Consider the following 21,921-nt stretch of genomic DNA (forward strand, 5'->3'; position numbering starts at 1 on the left):
TTCCATCCATCCAACTAAACAAAATACTTCACGTGGCCGACGAAAACTTACGTGTCACGAACACCATTAAACTTCAGCAAGTGGCCCCTAATTAAATTGCTTTCTTCCCAATGTTATAACAGAGTAGAAATTTCCTTATGTCATGCAAGCAATTTTCTAGTGATCAGAGATACAAATGCATTTGTAATTTTTAGCTGCACCAACCATCGTCGAAGTATGTTTGGCAAATTTTAATTAAAAAAATTCAGCCTCTTTTGTGACGACTATCCATCTAACCTCTTTAAACTAACGAAAAATTTATTTATCATAAAATATTTTCCTATTAACTCTGTAAATTATGTACTTGATTTATGAATGATGGACTTGGAATTGAAATACGGAACATACTGAATGACCTGTTTATATATAGAACGAAAAGAGTAAATAATAACAAAATCTGCTGTAACAAAAACTGAAGGCAACTAAGGAAAATTGCATTTTATGATGAACATCAAAATTTATGAACACGAGAACTTGTGATGAGCAACAACTGAAGGCTAACAACACCAGAACTCTATGATGAACACAGAAATTTGATTCAACAGAATGTAAACTGGTTTTTTCTCCACACCAGAACCGAAGGCAATTTTCAACACCAGAACTTCTGGAATTTTGATTCACCAGAACTTTATGATGAGCACCAAATCTCCAATTCGCTTAACTATACACCAGAAAATAAAGGTTCATTCCACCATATATTAAGCATAATTTCATTGTTTTTGTATGGATCTAGAGTTCTTATAAACCTGCTGGGTTTACGATTTGGGGATTCATTTGGTGTAGAAGCGTTCTTGGAGAAGCAGCAGTGGAGAATAACGTTTCATTTGGGGGAAGAAAGCAATTTAATTAGTGGCCACTTGTCAAAATTTAACGGTGTTAGTGACACGTAAGATTTCTATCGACCACGTGGAGTTTTTTGCCTAATTGGACGGATGAAAGTGAAACGGGTGATGGATGGATAATTGTTTTCGAAAGTAGGTGAGCATTTGGTAACCAAATATTTATGGGTGAGCAAGTAGTAACCGACTCACCCATAAATGTTTATGATTGGTGATTTAATTAACTCAAATATAAATAGTTTATAGCTCCGTATTTTCGTGGCATTTTCGCTCAAGGATTGTCCTTGATAAGTGTATTGTATAGAGAAGCTAAAAATGAAAGCATTCACGACACATATCGAAATGGTACTAATTAAATCGATCATTAATGATTAGTTCGAATACTGAGTGTGGTCTAGTCGCTCATTTATCAGACTGCTCGGAAAAAGATAAAAATAAAGGCAATTTTGAAACTTGACTCCAACTACTTTGCAAGTATCCTTTAAGTCAAACAGATAAAACATGTTAATGAAAATAAATTGACCTCCTTTTGATCCAACCTCTTCTCTTTCTTCCTCCGCAACAGGTGCTCCGCTTCTTCTGGAATAAATAAATAAATAACAGGGGCTCCCCAACCTTTTCCCCAGCAAGATAGGTGCAGTCGCATTCGATCGAGAGTCTGATACCCTTTCAAAAGAAAGGGAACTACTGAACAGGTACCTACGTAGTGTAGCGTCGACCGCACATTCAACATAGAGTTCGGACTCATGTGCCTTCCTTTCTCAACTTCTTACAAGACTCATGTGCCTTCCTTTCTCAACTTCTTACAACGCTAACCGCTTCGACTGCAAGATATTGTTGAACCCCATCTCGCAATTCTCAGAATCACAAAGTTCAGTTTAAAAATTAGTTGAAACTCTTTTTGTGACGACTATCCATCTAACCTCTTTAAACTAACGAAAAATTTATTTATCATAAAATATTTTCCTATTAACTCTGTAAATTATGTACTTGATTTATGAATGATGGACTTGGAATTGAAATACGGAACATACTGAATGACCTGTTTATATATAGAACGAAAAGAGTAAATAATACATACAATACCAGAGGTTCACATCAGATAGCAGCCAAAAATGAAAAAGCAATAGCATCAGTACTACTTTTATTCCTGACAGACCCCATATTACTATACTAGTATTATATTGTACTCAAAGCAGCCTATTCACCATCAGACATAATAAAGAATGAATTCAAGCTGGATCTTTGAACAAAATACCAAATACAAGATATCCCCTTCCCAATACAGAACGAGAAATGTACGCGCGCCAAAAATTAAACCCCAGTAGTCATAAGATATCTGTATGCTGGTTCAGATGAAAGTCAATGGCGATTCGACAACTTGAGGGTCTCCCTTTCATGTGTGGTTGAACTATGGGTAATGCTTGAGGTCAACTGATCCCAATTCATAAGCTTTTATCTGCAAAATAAATATAAATCATGCAGATCAAATAAAAATCCCTTGATAGCATGCCTAATGACTCTTGAATTCTCCATTGTATATCATGTCAATAATCAATAGAAATGATGTTCCAGATAAAGTTAGGTCTTCCCGTCAATGCCCGTCAATGAAGAAAATTAAGCCATTTATTTTGACACGTCAGTCAGGCTCAAGAGTAATTGATAGTCAAATGAAAGGTGCAGCGTCCAATTAACTTCCAAAGAAATCGACATTCAAATCAAAGTACGGAACTACTAACATGTACATGGCAATGCTGAAATGAATTCCAGAAGAAATTACGCAAAGCCGCATGATCTTGATCTTAATTTAACCAAAACCAAATCCTTCACTGGCTTCATGGATTGCCAATAACAATCGTTCTTCAAGCAGTTCCTTTGAAGAATACTCTGGAAGGTCCAGTTGATTGAAGCTGAAAAAGTTGGAGATGAATGAAATGGCAGGCTAAGATTACAATGCAAACAATTATCTAATTGAAAAAAGCTAAATAACATTCAAAACTCATAATACTGATACATGAAGAAACTTACCAGGTATGAGCCGATGGCAGTCGTTCAGGAGCTCCATATGCCTTGTGAATCTGAAATCTTTGGGCACCAGAAATGCCTTGTAGTGCCTTGAAACCTTCTAATGGGACCTACGAAATCAAAACCCCAATTAATTGATGCTTAACGAATTTCCCAATCTAAAGGGACTAATTCCCCCATAATGGCTCATTCTTGTTAGTAAACATCCCACCCCCTCATGGAAATAACAAGCATGCAGGCAGAATGGTGATATGTTCATGCATACATGTGCTAGCATATAACCATTTGCACGGACAGAAATTGTGGGTGGACAAAAATCCGAATATAGAGAGAATAATGCAACACCACATACCACACGAGCTCCCAGAAACAAACAAAATAATTATACCTAAACCTATTCCCAACTTTTAAGGTGCAAAGAAGTGCACTTATTTTACTAACTTCCAAATCCAAAACTGCTTTTACTTCACTTCTAAGGTGCAACCTTCTTCTCTAGCAATCATTTTTTAGCAGTAAGTTTTGCACTTCCAGATGACCACCATGTTATGCACTAAACTCAATGGTAGACATCCATCTGCATAAAGATGGAACACTATATCAGGAAACCCAAAAAAGTTCTAATTTAGACTTAGGTTTCCAGATGTTCTCACATTCACGTGTGAACATACACATTTCCCTCTTGAAATAGTTGCAGAGAATGAGATCAGCTACTAGAGCGTTAGTCTTAGAAATATTGTTTCAGGAACATATAATCTCAATGTCAACAAATAAAAAATCAACAACATAAATTGGTCGCTGACAAATCACCTTTGAGGTTCCAGTTACAAATTGCAGGAATCTTGCCATATCTTCCTTGTTAAATCCCTTAACAACATCCCAAAACCACTGAACAACATTAGAAGCTGCTGTGTATCCAGTATACTCAGCGTTGGCCTTCAGATCATCCACTACAACGACATCAATGTGATTAGGACACTTCAGTGAAACAAACAGTATCACATGTAAAATAAACAAATATACAGGTATCCAAACTTACAATCAATTTCTGGAAGTCCGCTGATTAACAGTTCAAGTTCTTTATCGTTAAAAACAGAAATAAGTTCCCACGGCACTAACTCATTAAAGCCCTCAAGAAAGGAATTTATTTGAGGCCTGATCGCATTAGTCAGAATATGATCAGCAACAAGGTCTACATATTCATGCTTTGTTTCTTCTGTGACTCTTATGTTTCTTCCTCCCGGTTTGAGCTCGTAATCAGTAACCTTTTCCCAAGTATGTACATCAAAACATTAGACATGATATTCATTCTGATAGAAGACTCGAAAATTCAAATTGAACTCGAGAGGATAGGTACAAGAAAGATCCTAAACAATGTATACCTCAGTTTTTTCATAAAGGATGTGTTTTTCTTCATCAGCATCCATGCTAAATGTCAGGTCGGGTATGTCACTCACATCATTCTGACACAAGGAAAAGATAAATATCAGGAACTTACGTGATAGTAAAATAAAATAAAAACACAATTTGATTAGTCTTAATGCCACTCACCTCCAACATCCACTTCAAATTTTTATAGTAATCTGGATCAACAGCCTCTATATCATGATAAGTCACCTTTACGCCAAGGATGTGCTTGTAAAAGGAGCGGGTAAAATACACATCCAGCAGTTGCCCATCAAACAGTGCCTTGGCAACCTACAGAAGGGATTATATCACCCAAAGTTCAGAACTCAGCGTAGCTTAACACAGCAATTGAAAGATAAACAAAGAAAAAATTCAAGCTAAAAATAAAATCCTTGGAGGATTACCACTCGGCCAACAAATCTGAAATAAGAGAGATGCTCAGTTTGATATACAGAATTAGGATTTGGTTGGAAAGTTGCATTGTTTCCAACATTGGTAAAGAGCAAAGCTCCTTTGTCAAATATAACCCTTGACAGTACTTGATACCATTCCCTTGTCAAACCGCCAGCATCAATACCCTCCTCGCCTTGAAAATGCACATTCAGTCGTCCCTTCAGATCTTGACTTGGTCGCATGCGAAGTTGGTTATATGAATCCTCCAAAACAAATGCCCTCCTAACACTGATCCTCAGTGGACCTGAGACATGTTGGTCATGCTGCTGCCGAATTCTGGAACGGAAATGAGATTTTTTGTTATCAAAATCAATCAATCGTGGAGCTTTTAGCATCATAGAGAGCGATTTTTCCAACAAGCCAGGGTTCTGCCTCACAAAAGCATTAAGAAGCCGTCGGTGCTTCTCAGCAAACCTTGCAAATGTGACAGAACCATCAAACCTTCTGTAAGAATCAATACCACATTTGGTATACAATGGAACTGAACTCCCAGCACACTCTTTCACCTCTCTTGCTGTCATACTGGAATGATCTTGCTGTACTGTTTGATTGTTTGCCTGTAGTTTCTCACAGAGAACAAAGAAACCCTCAATAAAAGGCAAGAGTCTCTGAGTTCCCGGAGGAAGAGGAGGAGAAGATGAAGAGCCCTGTATCTGCTCCCCAGTGTTAATATTTGAAATAACAGAAGAGCGAGAGCTCTGAGTCAGCTCTGTCTCCATTGTACTAATACATTCACTTAGTTCTTTCCACAATGGTTCCAAAGCAACATTCAACTTCCACAGGGTTGATTGTTCTTCCTGTTCCTCATTATCCCCACCATTCCTATTACTGTCAGTGCCAGTTGAAGTGAGTGAACTGAGTGTCTGCAATACACGAAGAACTGCAGCCCCAGCCATGGATCCAGCCCTCAAGCCTAGCATGTGTGTATCCCTGAGAGTTACAAGTTCATTGACAGCTGAGCTGCTCAACCTTTGGGCTAAATCTGAAAGCTCCAAAATGAAAAATTTGCGATGAGGGGCAGCAACAGTAGCCAATTTCCTTAGTACCTCGCCAGCTAGCATATAAACTTTGTCGGAAAGCCTAATGGATGAACAATAACAATTAGGTGATTTTCTCTCTGATCTATATTAATCTAGGATAAACAGAAAAGTTGACAGTGTAAGGTATTAAAACTAGATCATAAGCGCAGTACCCCTCTTGGCCAAGAAGAGTGCAAAGATTATGCAAATCAGATTGTGGCAACAGTAAGAAGATATCCGCAGTCTTCAAGTTTCTCTGACCATCTGACGTGGTTTTCGAAGTGCAAGAACTATTTTCGAGTTGATTAACCTCTATCTCCAATAATTGAGGATCTTTCTGTACATCAGTTGCAATTTCATTAGAGGAAGGGTTCTTGGTAGGAGCTACTGTTTCTTCAGAATGAGACTGCAAATCTAATTTGGATGCTGCAGCATATACAACCACTTGAAGCAGACCCATGACCTGCACGGAGTTTTTAAAGAATGAGATAGTAACAATACAGCCCACCAGATATTATGTAAATAGCAGTTTCATGTATCAGAATGTATACCTGCTCAAGCTGCGCAGCACTGCGCAAGAAAAGTGGTTGACTCAAGAGTCTAAGAAACAGTATCAAAGGCACATTTCCCTCTTGAGAGCTTGCAGAAGTTTTCAGATGATCTTCTTCTATGATTTTCTCCTTACCTTTATCATTCTTGAGTTCTGAACAGTTAATATTTGCAGATTCAGAAACAATGGAGCGGTTGAAGTAGAACAAAAGGCTAGCAACAGCAGAATGATTCGTAGCCAAATAGGCAAGAATCTCGAGTACCCGGCGCAATACCAGTGGAGGAAGACCTGAGATAGAATATAACCATAATTGAAAGACTAATATCTGATTCAACAAAAAAATTAAAAAATTAAAAAATTAAAAAAAATTAAAATTCAGAATGTTATGCATCATTCGAGAATAAAATAAGAACATACCACCAAACAATTGAGATCGACCATAAACAACATCAGACTGACATCCATAAAGCCTCTGAAAACTAAATGCTGTCAGCCCGCCAACTATTCCTGCAGGCTCTGGCTTTATCATATCAAGCAGAAGATGAACCAGAATTGCCCTTGTATCACCATGTGCACACAAATTCAACAGAAGTCTTTGCAATAGACCTTTCCCAAGAGGCTAAAATATAAAAAGAGAGAAGCACCTCAGTTCCAAATCTCAATATCCAATAGATCAAAATTTGTCTTTTATACATATTTATATGTATATAATTAGAATAAAATACAATTACTATAAATTTTCATAGAACGATCCTTTTTATTCAAAATACGTCAAAATAATTTTCTTCTAACAATTCCATTTGATAAACTTTCCCTTTCAGCACATTGAGCTTCGAAGAATTCCAGGTATTAGTCTAGAACAACTTGCCATACATTGTTTTAATTCCCTCATAACCAGTTTTAAATTGTTTAATTCTTATTCCTTGATTTAGAATTAATCATTCCTTGTCTTCCAAAAGAATCAATTTTTCAAGCCTAGGATTAAAACGAGATTACTTCAACAGTGAAGGTAAATCTGATGTCAGCCTAAGGACCTCTGTGAATATCTGAAAATCGGGCTGCTCGCCATTATGTGGTCAACAAACACACTAATCTGGGACTCGTGCAAGAAAATTCAGCAACACTGAAGAACAGATCTTAATTTGTAGTCAGCCATCCATGATTGAATGCTCCTATTTTCTTTCTGGGATACCCTCAAAGAGTTTCACTTGCGTACAGGTGTTATTCAAGTACTAATGTGGATGACAAGGATTCTTTGGCATTTGCTCTAAGGGTAATTTAAAAAATAAAAAAAATCTTTACAGCTCTCACCAAAAAAAATTCATGTCAGTTTAAAAGGAAGGATTCAATTTCTAGGAGGGATTGAAAGTACGTCATAACTTTGTAGAATGCATGCTCGTGAAAAGCAAGATAATTAAGAGTAACTTAAGGGATCTGTCAAACAGAAATTTCCTTTGTCAAGCATTGTAGTTACCCAGTAGGCTATCTACAGGATTATTTCATGGAATAAAAACCACCTGTGCTAAGCGTAGAAGCCGGATTAATCCTTTCAAGCCATTAGCATCCAAAAATGGTTCTCCTTCAAGTTCCTTCAACTTCAAGTTCTCTGCAAGGGATGATGCTCTCCTGCCGATGGTAACTCCAATGCCCCTGTCCATCGCTGTCTGCCTATCAAATCCCAAACCATTTCTCCGACTAGTAAGCCTATGGCTACCTCCAAACAAGCTGTGAGCATGATAATGACTCATTGCTCTGTCCCTAAGCATTTGAGCTTCTGCAAGCAATGGGGATGGCAATGCCGACAATACTGCCTCTGAAGAAGTCAATAGCACCTAACAGAAGCAAGTAAAGTAAGTGCTAAGGCCAAATAATGAAGTGGGGAGTTCAAGAAACAAACCTCTTCACGTAGATCAGCGGGTAAAGTTGCAATAATTGAAGCATTATCCATGTCAACTGGCTGTCCTTCTGATTGCTGCGTAATCCTTTGCACGCGTTGTTGGGCAAGAACTTCAGCTTGGATATCAGGAGGAAGGGCTGCCAAAAACTCAGGATCAATATCTTCAACTGCAGGTGGTGTGTAAGTAGGAGCTGGAGCAGATTGAGCTTGCTGTGAAGCAAGAACCTCTGCACGAAGATATTCTGGAAGCGCCTCTAAAAATGTGGGATCTATACCATTTGCATTAGGAGCCTCATTATTCAAACTACTTTCATCCGTCTGACCTGCTGCATCTTGGACAATCAAGTTGTTCTGCTGCAATGATGGCTCCTCTAGATTGATCTCAGACACAGGTAATTGTTGGTCAGTGTGATCTCTTTCCACATCAGCAGTATTCATATCAACGTCAGTACTTTCTGGAATCGAAGAAGCATGATGAACACCAGGATCTGACATCTCTGATCCAGAAATCATCAATGCATCACAACTAGGCTGATTATCAGGTTCTGACGATCTAGTATAACCATCATCTTGATATGGTACACTAGGATCCAAAAGTACATCAACACTCCTATCACAGTGCACATCAACCTGAGGCACCATACCTGGTGATGTCTCCAACTGCTCAGCGGTATTGGCATTTCCATCCCCAATTTCCATGCTCTCATGACCATTCAGATTTGATATAGGTTCAATCCCTTGTACGCAATCACCTGCTTGTTCAGAAAAAGCCTCTTGATTGATCTCTTCCTGAGAGACAACTAGTTGATTAACTTGATGACCATTATCATTATGATTATCATTATTCTGTTGAGAACCAGCATCATCACCCCCTACTGCCCGAGGATCTCCCTGCAGTCTCTCTGGTAATCCTGGGTTATGTGACTGCACTTCAGCAGGATTTTCAGTGGGAGAATCATTGGTTAATTGAACAATGAACTGTTCTTCGATTGCCTGAGCAATAACAGCAGCTTGACCACCAGCTTGGGGTTGGCCATCATCACTCCACCGGCCATCACCTGGACCCCTTCGGCCAGAAACACGCAGTGACTCCAAACCAACAGAAAAATCAGCCAGTGGCGGTGGTGCAGCACCACTCAGTCGATCACCAAATGGACTAGATGCAGCATTATCATAAGGAAGAACAGGAGCATCGAACATGTAGAAGTGGGCAAGATCAAGGTTACCAGTAGATAGGGCCTCTGAATTCCTGGATGAATGCCCTCCAGATGACCAAATTGAACCTAAATCACCAGAATGTGATGGCCTCGAGAGAAGAGGATGTTGAAGACCATTCCCTGCTGTAACTGATCGTTCATAGGAAGTTCTATTAGTCTGGCGCCGACGCTCAAAGCCAAAAGACCTACGGATGCCAAAGAAGTCATCAACGTTCACCCCTTCAAAGGGTTCAGCTGAAATATCAATTAGCCCTCCCCCACTTCCAGGTTGTCCGAGTAACTGCAAATGATCTAAACCATCAAGGGCTTCTCTCCACCTTACCTCAATGACACGATTTTCAGGGAAATCATCATCCTCTTCATCAACCATGTCATCATTATATTCATCTCCCAAGCCGACATCATCATGGTCCTCCACATCGGTATCAGCCAGAGACATTAGAGCCGTGCCATCTTCAGCTATATCTTCATCCTCATCCTCCCCATCGTCCTCATCCTCATCATCCTCACCCATGTCATCATCTTCATCATTCACATCTTCATCTACTCTATCATCCACATGAAAATTCATCTCAATTTGTTCTCCATTGGATAAAGCACCACTGTTTTCCATATTTTCACTATTGTAATCCATACCAAGAACCACAGGTGGATCGGTAACTGGAGCCTCCTCAGTCCTCATTTCTTGCTCCATACTCTGGGTTGGATTTGCGTGATTTGCATGATCACCTTCATCATTCCAAGAGTCCTCGAAGGGATGTACTTCTGAACCAATATTATCAGTGACCAGCTGTTCACCACTCCTGTTCTCACTACATTGTAATTCCTGAGAAACTGAAGTGTTAGCAGTGTGAGAATCAGACCTTCCACTTGGACCCGTTAATTTTTTCTTATTCTGTGGATCAGATTTGAAAATTTGCTCGCTAGCATTGGCTGCCCTTGTCAAGCTTTCCAAAGCTTTAAGAATGAGATTCACAATTTTTGGCGCATCAGGGTGGTCCAAATCAATGACCTGAAGAATACCTGATAAGCACTGCACCATTCCTCCATCTATCATGCTTTTTGCTATGTCAGGTGAACAACCTGAACCAGGGGAATTCCCAGAAGAAAAATTCTTGGATAAAATTGAATATACCAAATCAACAAAAGCAAGGACCTTTTTATCGGGTAACAAAATGGTATTTGATGAATTACTTTCAGCACTTGAAAATAAAGATAAGGTTTTCACAAGTTCATTAATCACCCTTCTCCTTCCTTCACTTGAGCGCCCAGCCAAGACTACCAGAAACCAGGAAGCTTTTTCAGAGAGCTTGTCTCTCCACTCATCAGGGCCAGCAGATTTATCTACTGAAAGGGGAATAAGACAGTGTAAAACATGATGAACTATTCCTCCATGCCCCGGGCAGTCTAAATGACTAGATCCATGGAGTTGACACAATTCCAGATCTCGTTTAAGGATAACCCCAACTGCATGAACATACATCAGAAGAATATCACTCAATAACTTGAGAACAAAAGTCACCTTAGCTAGGGCTGCCGATTTTTCCGATATACTGTCTGACCCCATCTTTATTGTCTCGTCAACCTTTGATTTACCCTTCATTTTGGTAGTTGTTTCATCTATTACCATGGCATTTGGATAACCTGGGCAACTGTCCTCTACTTTGTACGAATGAAATGTTGATACAATTTCAAGAAGGTAATCAATCACCTGAGTAAGATTCATTGAAACCTTTTTGTGGCCTTTGGAATACTTAATGAACCCATCGTGTGCCTTACTTTCAGAAATTCTAACGCATTCATTGGTCGATACTGCAACTTCAACACCAGATGCTTTTGATTTTTCTCTCTCCTTCTCTTTATCTTTTGATAACACAACAACATGTCTTCCTCCTGATGACTCCAACTGACAAACAGAAGCCACTGCTTTCATGAAGACCTCTGGATCTCTAGATATAACAGGTGCCATTGATGTCAAAAATGTTTTCACAGAAATACGACCAGCATGACGGTTTCCGCTCAGAGTCTGACGTATCTCCAGCTCCATGGCTGTTTGCAGTGTCTGGGGATCTTCAAGAAGATGTCTAACAATAGCTGATGCCAAGGTGTCATATCCAGGAAAAAAGCAACTTCTTGGAATACCAAAAAGGGCGGCCATGCCACCACCTTCGAGGAATTGCACAGCCAGAGCATGTGATTTTGTCAAGCGAGCACATATCTGAAGAACAGCCTGCATAGCCATAGCTGGTACATGCCTCTTTATCAAGTCACACACTATTGACATTACCTTACGACTCTCCTCCATCATCAAATGACCAGTCGGTTTTCCAAGTATGTTCTCAAAAGCAGGGGCAGATTCTTTATCTACAGCAGCTGGAGTTAAATTTTTCTCCGTTACTGGTTCAGATGACATGTGACTTTCGGATGAGCCATGTATAGATCCAACTATTGTTCCAACATTACTGTCAACTGATATTTTAGGCCTGGGCTGCACCAAATTATCCAAGATAAGAAGTAATGCACTGATGCACTTAGGGAAGAGGGTTTCATTTGAAGTCTCAGTTTTAGCCATAAAATTCACCAAGATATCAATTGCAATCGAGACAACCCCATTTTGTGCAGCAATTTCCTGAGTACTTCCATCTTCTGAAAGAAGCAATGCTAAAGTATGCGAGATCATACACAATACACTGGCATCCTTAGAAAACTCAAGGAGGCAAAGTTTTAGCTGCTGAACAAGAAAAGAAATTACTTTTTCACGATTCTCGCCTTTGTTCCGGCTGCAAAGAGTCACAAGCAGGTCTGTCAGCGGGAAAGCCATTGAATCACTACTCCGAAACAATTTCATTGCCACTGCAAGGATGTCATCAATAGGAGGAGCCTTTGTTTGCCCCTCTTGTGTCAAGACTTCATCAGATTTTAAGGCACCATCAGCTTTAGGTGTTTCCGATGAGCTTCCTAGGGACAAAGCAAGTGCATGAGCCAACTCATCATCATCCTGTACCGGTTCATCCGCATGACTAAACAACCATTCCATCGCCATCTCAACACTATTTGTTTCTACACGTCTCAGCGCCTCTTCCGCTCTCGCTCTTGAAAACCCCATCTCAACAATGGTGGCGATAGTAGCTTCATCAGGAGGAGGACGCTGATTTCCACTCCCAGACAGTGCATTGCGATTTCGTTTCAGGTCACTAACACCACTGTATACATGAGTAAAAAGCGTAATGATGGAAGTGATAAAACCTGAGTTACAATTGGGAAACATAGGATGATTCCAAACTGGAAGTATCATGTCCAGAACTTGAGACTGCAGCATGCGGATGAATGCTTCTGGGTCTCTTGGAACAGGAAACAACCCAATAGACAAACCAACTGCAACAGGCTGAACGAGAAGCTGAGCCTGCGGTGCCGAAATTGAGGACAGAAGTAACCCGGAATTAATAAAATACTCAAGTTCACGACAATGACTCTGTAATGTATCAAGCAGCCATGAACTATGAGACAGCTTGCCACCATCACCGCTATTTTCCTGATCAGCACCTGGTGAGGATATAGAATAAGGAAGGGTCCACAACAACTGACTTGTAGCCTCAAATGTGGTAAGGAGCTCTTTAAAGGTTCCATGAACATAGAAGTTATTAATCATTGCATTGTAGCATGTACGTCGTCTACTATCGAATGTAAGAGCCACCATGTCATCCACAACCTTCCCAAGATATCTACACTTGACTGAAAGTGAGATCTCAAGTCCAGCAGAGTTAGGATACCCAGAGAAACCCAGAGCTTCAAGGAAAACCTTTGCCAAGGCAGTCGCAATGCTCTTTGAAGATGAACTTAAGGATCCAATTTCAGTTCTTCTACGATTTGGTGAAGTAAAACCTTTGACAAGAGCAGTAAAGAAAGAACGCAGTGTAGAAGCAAGTTTATTAAGGATGTCAAAAACCAGTACATCAGGACTTTTCTTCTTCATATTCTGGGAAGAAGTCTCTGCATTATTTGCAGCAGCTTCCGAATCAATTTGGAAAGCTTCCAAATGCCTGCCAGCCCTCCCACCCCGAAGACGGGCCCAACTATGTCGATTGCGACGACTGAAACCATCACTTGCACGAACAACTGGTAGAAATTCACGTTCTCCTCCCCATTGCGAGAGAGAACTATTCCTGATTGAAACAGGATCCATGTATCTAACAGAAGGAATATTAATAGAATCATCATTCTCCCTTCCAGACACATTAGACACATCTGTATCAGCACTTTCAGGCTCTGCTTCAACATTCTGCTTCTCATCCACCTTAGCATCGAAGCACAAAGAAATATGCCACAGAATTTCCCTGTAAGCCCTCCCTAGATCCTTCAGTACATCAGCATCAGCAGAACCCAATTCAGAGACGATAGTAGTGGTCCCTTTCAACAAAGAATTGGAAAGAGAAAGTATGCCTTCCAAACTAGAGAGGCACCTCAAGACCTTAATCCTCTTGGAAACTTCAACCTGAGCAAGCTGAGACCCGCCAACTGAAGTCAAAAGTTCATTTGTTGACTTCAAATGTTCTCTCAGGAAGGAACAAACTGCTTGAGCAAGCGAAGCAGAATGCTGAGGAGAGAAGTTCTTAAATGCAACAGATATGCTTTGACCAAGAGCAACTGAAAGAGGCATTAGAGGCAAAGTGAACAATTGGAGAACGCATTCAATTCCCTTCTTCTCGACAAAAATTCGGCAAGTATCGGAATTCTGAAGAATTGTTTCAAGAAGACGAGCAACATTGCTTATACAATCAGGTAAATAAGATTCCACATTCGATGGTAAGGAATCAGAAGCTGATTCAAGTGATTGCTCACAACTTTCAGCCCTGCATGAATCTCTGTCATCTGAAGAAACAATATCTCTATTCTCAGCTTCAGTTTCCATGGGTACGGGTTGAGAGCAGCTTGGATTATCTGTGGACAGATTGATGGATTCATGTCCAGATCCAATTTTTGCAATAGTGTTCAGTATTTCAAGCAGCATATCAACTCCAGGTCCACGCAATGATGAAGCATGACGCATTAGTTCATCCAGACCACTGGACAAGGAACCCAGAGTATCACCAGTAAGGGCTCGCAAGTATGTTTTGGAAGTAAAAACCTCCACAAAGCACCTCAAAGCATTGTGATCTTTCACGGCTTGAAGCCCATTGTTGTTCAAACACAAGGCATCAAGACATTGTGGTATGCAAGCAATAGCTTCAGCAGAACAAAGAATACCATCCATTATAGCATCCATAAATGTAGAAGGGATACCAGCTGCTTCTAAGACAGGAAAGCAGGTAGGATCTTTATGAATGAGATCACTCATAACAGTTGCTGTGAGTGCGAATACCCCGCCACCAAAATCTTTAGCTCTTTTGAAAATTATACATAAGCAATGGGGCAACAAGCTCTCTTCTGAACCATAAATGCGAGCAGTTGTTCCAGGAGCATAGGTTCCCAAAGATATAGCACGAAGTAATGCTTTCATCAATGATCGGCGATGATATGCAACCAGAGATTCAGAATAAAGAGGCTGCAAACTATCTAGATCAGGAGAAGTATCTGTAAATACTTGAGAACCAGTACACTCCAAACTGTCTAGGTCAATAGAAGTACTCTGCTGATTCAAAGCACTGTCAACGTGAGACACTTCCATCTTTAAGCGTAATATGGTATCATCTAAACCTCCCAAGTCTCTGAAAAGCGCAGCGGCTGGATTACTATAATCCATAAATGCTTCTAGAACATGTACGGCCGTGCTAACCAAATGCAAGTGCTGTGGATCAGTATCTTTTAGCAGAGGAAGAAGAGTTGGTATAAATCCTGCTTCCCGCATAGCTGAGCAACCAGATGATGACGACACCAAAACAGTAACAAGAGATAACAGAGCCTCCGCAAAAACAACAGACCACTTTGATGAATTACTAACAATTGAATCAATTGCTTTTTGCATGAGGCTGGATAGAATACCACGGTGCCCACCAGATGTTACAGCAGTCAATACAGTAGGCTGGCGTGACCTATCTTGACAAAGGGCCACCAAGGAAAGCAGACTCAAAATTCGAATTTTTTCAGAAACTGCATCTTCATAGCTCAACAAGGCAACCAATTCATTGATGAACTCTGGCTCAGTGTTGAAAAAAGAAACCAGGTCATCAGTGTCACCGCAAGCTTGAACAAGAACTATAAAGGCATACAGCCGAATGCATGTGTACTGTTGCCGTGCAGCAATGGAGCTAAATCCCCTAGCAAATCGCAACCTTGTCAAAAGGGAAAATCTCAAACTTTGGGGAACTTTGTATTCTACAACTAAATTATTCAAAAGTTCAAGATCGGATTCTCTTCTGGTGTTAACATCAGGCAAATGCATGATTTGTAAACCTCTGGTAAAATGTTCTGTAGAATTGGGGTCACTCAAAGATTCATCCACCGCATAGAACTCAAAATGCAGGGTGCAAGCCAACTGGTGCGCAATTGGGTCGATTCCATTTGGTATCGCACAAGAAATTAATCCAAGACCTTCTTCTTTTCCCCCCCAACCCTGTGCAAAAGCAAGTAATCTAGAATTTAGAAAAGAATCTCTTATGATGTACTTTCCAATGGTCTTCTTGAAAAAAGCAGCCAAAGTCTGCAGGCATGCCTCAACAACATCCACATCCGTTGAAGCAAGCAGAGACGATAAGTGATGCTGCATTGATATCACAAAGTTGGATAAATAACATCAAGTTAAAAAAGAAATACAATGAACAATAAACAAGAAAGTGAATGGCAATAATGTGTCCTCCAATGATGATAGCTATAACAGTAGCAGCAAAGAAAAGAGTAACATAAGAATGAACACTGCTAGTTCTAATCAAGAGAAGCTCACACACGAATTTACAACATGCACTTCACATCAATGCTCACTGCATCGCAAAATGAATTTCCCAATCTATTTTGGATAAACAGAAATCGACCGTCCAATATAAACTGCCCAATTAACAATATGCACAAAATTTCCTTGAAAAAATCATATTCGTCAGAAGTCGTTATTTCCAGTTCACATTTTTCTTGATGTCCAGTGCCCTACCACCAACACAACACCATAGTCACCCAACCGCCAGTACCACGCCCAGCACTACCAGCAGTCCTCTATATACACAAACTAGTGACAAGCTACCACCTAAGGTATCATGGTCATCTTAAAGTTGCAAGGTCATGCAGAAATATTATGCTTCCACGTGTGGACAAAAAATTGTACGTAGACTAAGAAAAGAAGGAAAAATACCAACCGATAAATACCAACTGATGTCAAATGCAGAACAGATTTCTTTACAAAGAAATATGATGGCTTGACCAAAGCTGAGATTGAGATAAGTACCTCATATGAGCTGTAGAAGTGCTTATTGGTGCAGTTCTCTAATATTATTCTAATGACACGGAGAATCTGAAGAACAGCATCCCTAGGGAAGGGAGGATCAGATTCCAAAAGGCTGTCCTCAAGTTGCAAATCTTTCCTTGATTTTATGTATTTCTCAAAATAGGTGTCAAAGTGATTAAATAAATCGACCCAATGATTGAAATCTCCCTGCATCCAGAAGAAATCAATGTCAATGAAAGCATGTGATGTACTTAAAGAGTTAGGTGGAGTTTGTAAATGCACCTTGTCAGACTCCCAAACAAATGTTTTCAGCGGTTCTTCTATATTTTCAAGTGGGGTAGCTGTGACGCTGCTGATGAATGATTTAACCTTTGGAGGCTGCAAAAAGTATTGAAAAAAGATCTGTTATCTCCAAATGTCAAGGTTTTTTTTTCTGATAGCATCCCCACAGCATGATAACAAGTAAGAGCACAAAAAACAGTGAGGAAATTATATTAGAAAAATTATATTTTATAAAAAACAAAAGGACGAGATTTACGACTGGGGGAAGATTCTACAACCTAAAATCATTAAATCCAAAAACAAATTGGTTCCTTTCTTTACAAAGCTCTAAGCGTCTAACAAAGTTTTATGGCTTACAAACACAATTTCCATCAACTTTTAGCTATCCATAATTGGGTTTTGAGGCCTTCTTCCTCCATGAGGCAAGGCATAAGCCTCACTATACCACAAACCAATAAATCAAGAAAAATGCAAAATAAATAAAGCCATGTAACAATGCATCTCCTCTATTTAAATAAAGCCATGAAACAAATCATGAAACAAAATAGATGAGTAGATGACAAATTAAGACCCGACAGATATCCACAAAATTTGGTTGATTTAATGTTTTTCTCAATAAATGGACGGATGCACAATGAAGAATAGACATTGAGATCCAGAAAAATGAAACCACAAGGGAAAGGGTTAAAAAGGGGTCGAGACACAGAAGAAAGGAGAAAAGATAAGCCAATTCAAGACATAGATGGAAGGAGAAAAATGAAATAAACGAAAGAAGAGAAGAGAAGAGAAGAAAAAAAAAATTAAAAGCAAAATCAGCTGTAGAGTCGCAATAGATACTGCTGGTGTTGCTGAAATTTTTGCAGAGGAAGAAGTTGCCTCAGTAGATCAGTAAGAATCAAAAAGTATCTGCCTCTGTTTTTGTAGTTGAGCGTCCATGGAGTAGAAAGAATTGTAATAGAAGAGTTTTTTCTTCAGCTTGTCTTTGGTGGTGAGCTTTTTTCGTTATAATACCATTACTTTCCCACGCAGAAAGGGTAGGTAAACAAGAAAAAAATATTTCAACATGAGTAGGCTGTAGGCACACGTCCAGCGAACAATTAAATTAGAAGCACACGCCTCAAATTATTAAATATGTGCACCTCATTTACCAGAGGCGTGTGCCTTGCAAGATAGTTTTAAGTTAAGCTCTTTAAAGCAATTTTCTTATGCCTCAATTTGAATCACGCCTCTCACACACTTTTTCACACATGCCAATAAAAACGCTACAGCAGGGACTGAGCCTGTTAACAGCTCCAAAAACTCGGGTAAGCAATAGGGTCCGAAAACCAGATCAACTGCATTCAAACGACTTCCTAGAATCAGTTACAAACATTTTGCGCCAGTTTGACCCCCATTATTCCACGTTATACTGAGAGGAATAGTAATTTTTTTGGAGAATATGTGATTAAAAAAGAAAGAATTTTTTTTGAATTTAGGTATAATATTATTTTATTGGAGATTGTATGGTTGATAAGAAGAGAGAAAATGAATTATAATTTAACATGAGATTTATAGATGACACATATAAGCTTCTGGAGCTGTAGATCATCATGACAAGTTTTCAGATCCAAACAGCAAAAGTCATAAATAGATGGAGAAATCCATTAAAATGTGGCAAAAGTTACAACACGTGTATCATATATTTTGACAAGAAAGTAGAGCATATCATCTTTTGAAAGGCCATCCAATATATTTTTACACAATGTTAGAAAGCCTTCGGGCTCTTCTATACGCAGTGATTTTGGATAGTCCAATTAAAAAAAAAAAGGGATTTCAATGAAGCGTCTTTCTTTTTTTTTCATTGCATTCTCTTCTCAACATTCATATTGACAACAGTGTATCGAACAAATATAATTCAGTGAAGTAGAAACCAAGGAAATCAAGAAGGAGAAATAAGGGATGTTTAAGCCTTAAGGTGCTGAAGAATGGTTCCAGGAAAAATAAAATTGAAGGAAACAAGAGAAACAGAAAGAAATGAATCTAGGGGGAAAATCCCTAAACCTCGAAGACATCACTCCATGCTTACTTCACACAGTTCAAAAACTCTAATAATTGACGTGAAAACTAAATCTTCCCTGAATCGGAAGATTACCTAAGGTTAGACCTCCTATCGTTCCTAATTCTATTCGCCATATGTTTCCTAACAGGTAACTAAACCATTACACGGAATTACCAAACCGTATCTTGATAGTTCTACAAAATTAGATGACAATTGAAGTTCAAAAAATATCCCAGATTTGTAATATAAATGGGAAAGATTTACAAGCGGAATAAAAAGTACTGAATAGTGGTTCGATTTTGTCTATAAAATATCTTCTTCTTCTTCTTCTTCTTTTTTTTTTTTTTTTTTTTGGGATAGGTAATCGCGTAATTTAATCAATCAAAAGATAATCCACGAAGTGCATTATCATTTTAAACAAGATAGAAAAAACATGAAATCAGGCAACCCTTCTATAGGATTAGTAGTCATAGCATTAAACCAAATATAGAAAGTCAAATAAAACAATTTCCTAAACTACTCTATCGTCCGTGTTTGGTCTTCAAAAATGCAGCCGTTTCTTTCTCTCCACACACACCATACGAGAGCTCGTATTTTACACTATATTTTCTTTCTCTCATCTTTTTATTGCCTGCATCGTTCAAGACATGGACTAGATTTATGAACTCATATGAAGATAATACATGCTGCACAAACACTTTGCTCCTGACATGACAAGAAGCACGCCATGAAATGCAAGGAAAAGTTCTGCAGCAGATTAAGAAGAAACCAACTGCCAAAACAAATTTAGAAGCCGAATCTAATAAGGTATCCATAAAAAAAATAAAAAATGCCTTTCACCCTCTCCATCAGAAATAACAAAATCCTCTTTAGCTTAAGTGGGTTGGGAAAACCCTAGAACTCCAGTAGTCGACACAGGTAAAACAGCAAAGAGATCAATTTTAACCCTAAAATATATAATCCCTAAATTCTACCTCGTATTAGAATTGAGCGAAAAGAATCCTAACAAAAACAAGTAAAACGTTAACAAACATATTTTTCAAAATCCCGCTAATGGTAATTCACGATCATTCCCTATGCACAAGCACTTTGATGACACACCGCTTCATCAAAAATAACAAAATGATTGAACGGAACATTATAAAAAATAAAAAATAAACTGACCACTTCAAGTGCCATCCTACGCTTCAACTTCATTCCTGAAAATCAACCAAATGAAACCATTTCCCTTACCAAATAAAAATAAAAAATCAATGAATAAATCAACCGATTCAAGAACCGGTGGAAATTAATACCAAGGAAGTAGAAGTCAAGGATTTCAAGAAAATAATTGGAGGAGAATCATAAGGTAGACAATTAAGAATTTGGAAAAGTGATAATGGGTTTGAACGGTAGAGGAAAAAATTAATTTCTATATATATATATACCAAATATGAAAGATCTGAATTCTAGGGTTTCCTCAGGAGGTTTTTGTTGGGCGATTGGTGATCGCGTGGAGAGAAGAAAAGATATTAGAGAGGAAAATACTTTGCTTAGGGGATTTTGTTGGATATTTGTGTTGTACAGGGAACTTGGAAAATGGGAGAATAGATAAATGGTGGCATACGGATGGAAAATAAAAAATGTTACCGACTTTAAAAATGGAAGTATTTATCAAATTTTTATGGCATTTAAATCTTTGATCTTTCATTTTTAGCCTACATGATTTTATTTTTTTTATTTTTATGAAAATATTTAACTTTTCGATAAATCGTCACAAGTGTATGTAATTATCTATTTTATAGATTTTTTTGTCAATCATGCGTCTCTATACACGAGTTAAAATTAACAAAAGAAAGAAATGAAAGAGGAATATATATACAAATTGATGGGTTAGTGTCAACTTATCCACGGGGTTTATGCACTATGCGAAGATGAATTTTTTTCCAGAAAGATCATGGCTTTTGTATTTTACTAGATATCCGAATCATTTTTGTGTTGATCTTTTGTTTCATCCAAGCATGTTCCTAATTATCGACCTTATTGGATAGAATATCTTTTGATGTTAGTTATCAACCTACTTGAGTATCAAAATTAGTAATTTACAAGAAAGAATTACTTCAACCAAAGAAATGTCCACTCTACAATCCAAAGTACTAAGAAAGCTCATGTGTCAATCACTTATATTCCTATAATAAAACTATCTTAGTACTAATAGCCATAGCTCTAACTCAACTATTTCGTGTTATTTATTGTATCGTACAAGTCGTATTAGTTGATTAACCAACAGTATCTTGACTTTTAGCTATATAGCGTTATAAATATTAGACATCATTCTGGCGGACGTTTATTAATACCTAGACAAATGAAAACTTTATTAAGATTCTTATTTATCCTCTTAAATCTTAAAAAGGAATTCGAATACAATGCCAATGTTTGGTACGACCTTTTCGGCAAACATTTCGACTCCTTTAAAATATTTAACCGTTCCAATATGAGCAATGATTACAAGATCTCAACTAATTATAGAAAATCAAGATTCGTCTCTTGTTAATTTCATATTCACATGGAATTCTTTTAGGGTTTTCAATTACAAGGTTACGTTGTCATTTACAATAGTTAAATCTTTTATTGTTGAGAATAATCGTAAATACTTTCCCCTTGATCATTGACAAGTGTACATACATTTTTGTACGGTTTAAAAGACGTGGATGTTGGTGTACGACTACAGGTTAGCACGTGTTGGATGAAGTCATTTTAGGGACAAATGAAACTGAACACTGATGCTGAAGTTTAGGATGAATTAGATA

The 21,921-nt window shown here is 38.5% G+C and overlaps 1 protein-coding gene across 1 annotated transcript; it reads right to left on the minus strand.

Moving 5' to 3' along the window:
• Positions 1–1,909: 1,909 nt before the first annotated feature.
• Positions 1,910–20,723, minus strand: LOC111374178 (E3 ubiquitin-protein ligase UPL1-like). The gene is made up of 16 exons (XM_022996808.1): positions 20,297–20,723; positions 17,095–17,190; positions 16,813–17,019; positions 8,227–16,140; positions 7,847–8,161; positions 6,747–6,948; positions 6,331–6,617; positions 5,953–6,242; positions 4,712–5,840; positions 4,452–4,598; positions 4,283–4,363; positions 3,940–4,165; positions 3,711–3,850; positions 2,907–3,013; positions 2,618–2,788; positions 1,910–2,337 (listed from the first exon to the last, which is right to left on the minus strand). The coding sequence occupies exons 1-15, from the start codon at positions 20,327–20,329 to the stop codon at positions 2,686–2,688; spliced, it is 11,277 nt and encodes a 3,758-aa protein (XP_022852576.1). The 5' UTR covers positions 20,330–20,723; the 3' UTR covers positions 1,910–2,337; positions 2,618–2,685.
• Between the last annotated feature and the right edge of the window lie 1,198 nt (positions 20,724–21,921).

Source organism: Olea europaea, unplaced genomic scaffold (genome assembly GCF_002742605.1).
Source record: "Olea europaea var. sylvestris unplaced genomic scaffold, O_europaea_v1 scaffold1216, whole genome shotgun sequence".
In the NCBI taxonomy this organism is placed as follows: domain Eukaryota; kingdom Viridiplantae; phylum Streptophyta; class Magnoliopsida; order Lamiales; family Oleaceae; genus Olea; species Olea europaea.

Excerpts from the sequence above, each read along its gene's own strand:
- LOC111374178 (XM_022996808.1), bottom strand. The coding sequence starts at position 20,329 with ATGAAGTTGAAGCGTAGGATGGCACTTGAAGTG. Across the intron at positions 6,243-6,330 it reads GTGCTGCGCAGCTTGAGCAG|GTCATGGGTCTGCTTCAAGT; the intron begins GTATACATTCTG and ends AACTCCGTGCAG. Across the intron at positions 2,789-2,906 it reads CTGCCATCGGCTCATACCTG|CTTCAATCAACTGGACCTTC; the intron begins GTAAGTTTCTTC and ends CAACTTTTTCAG.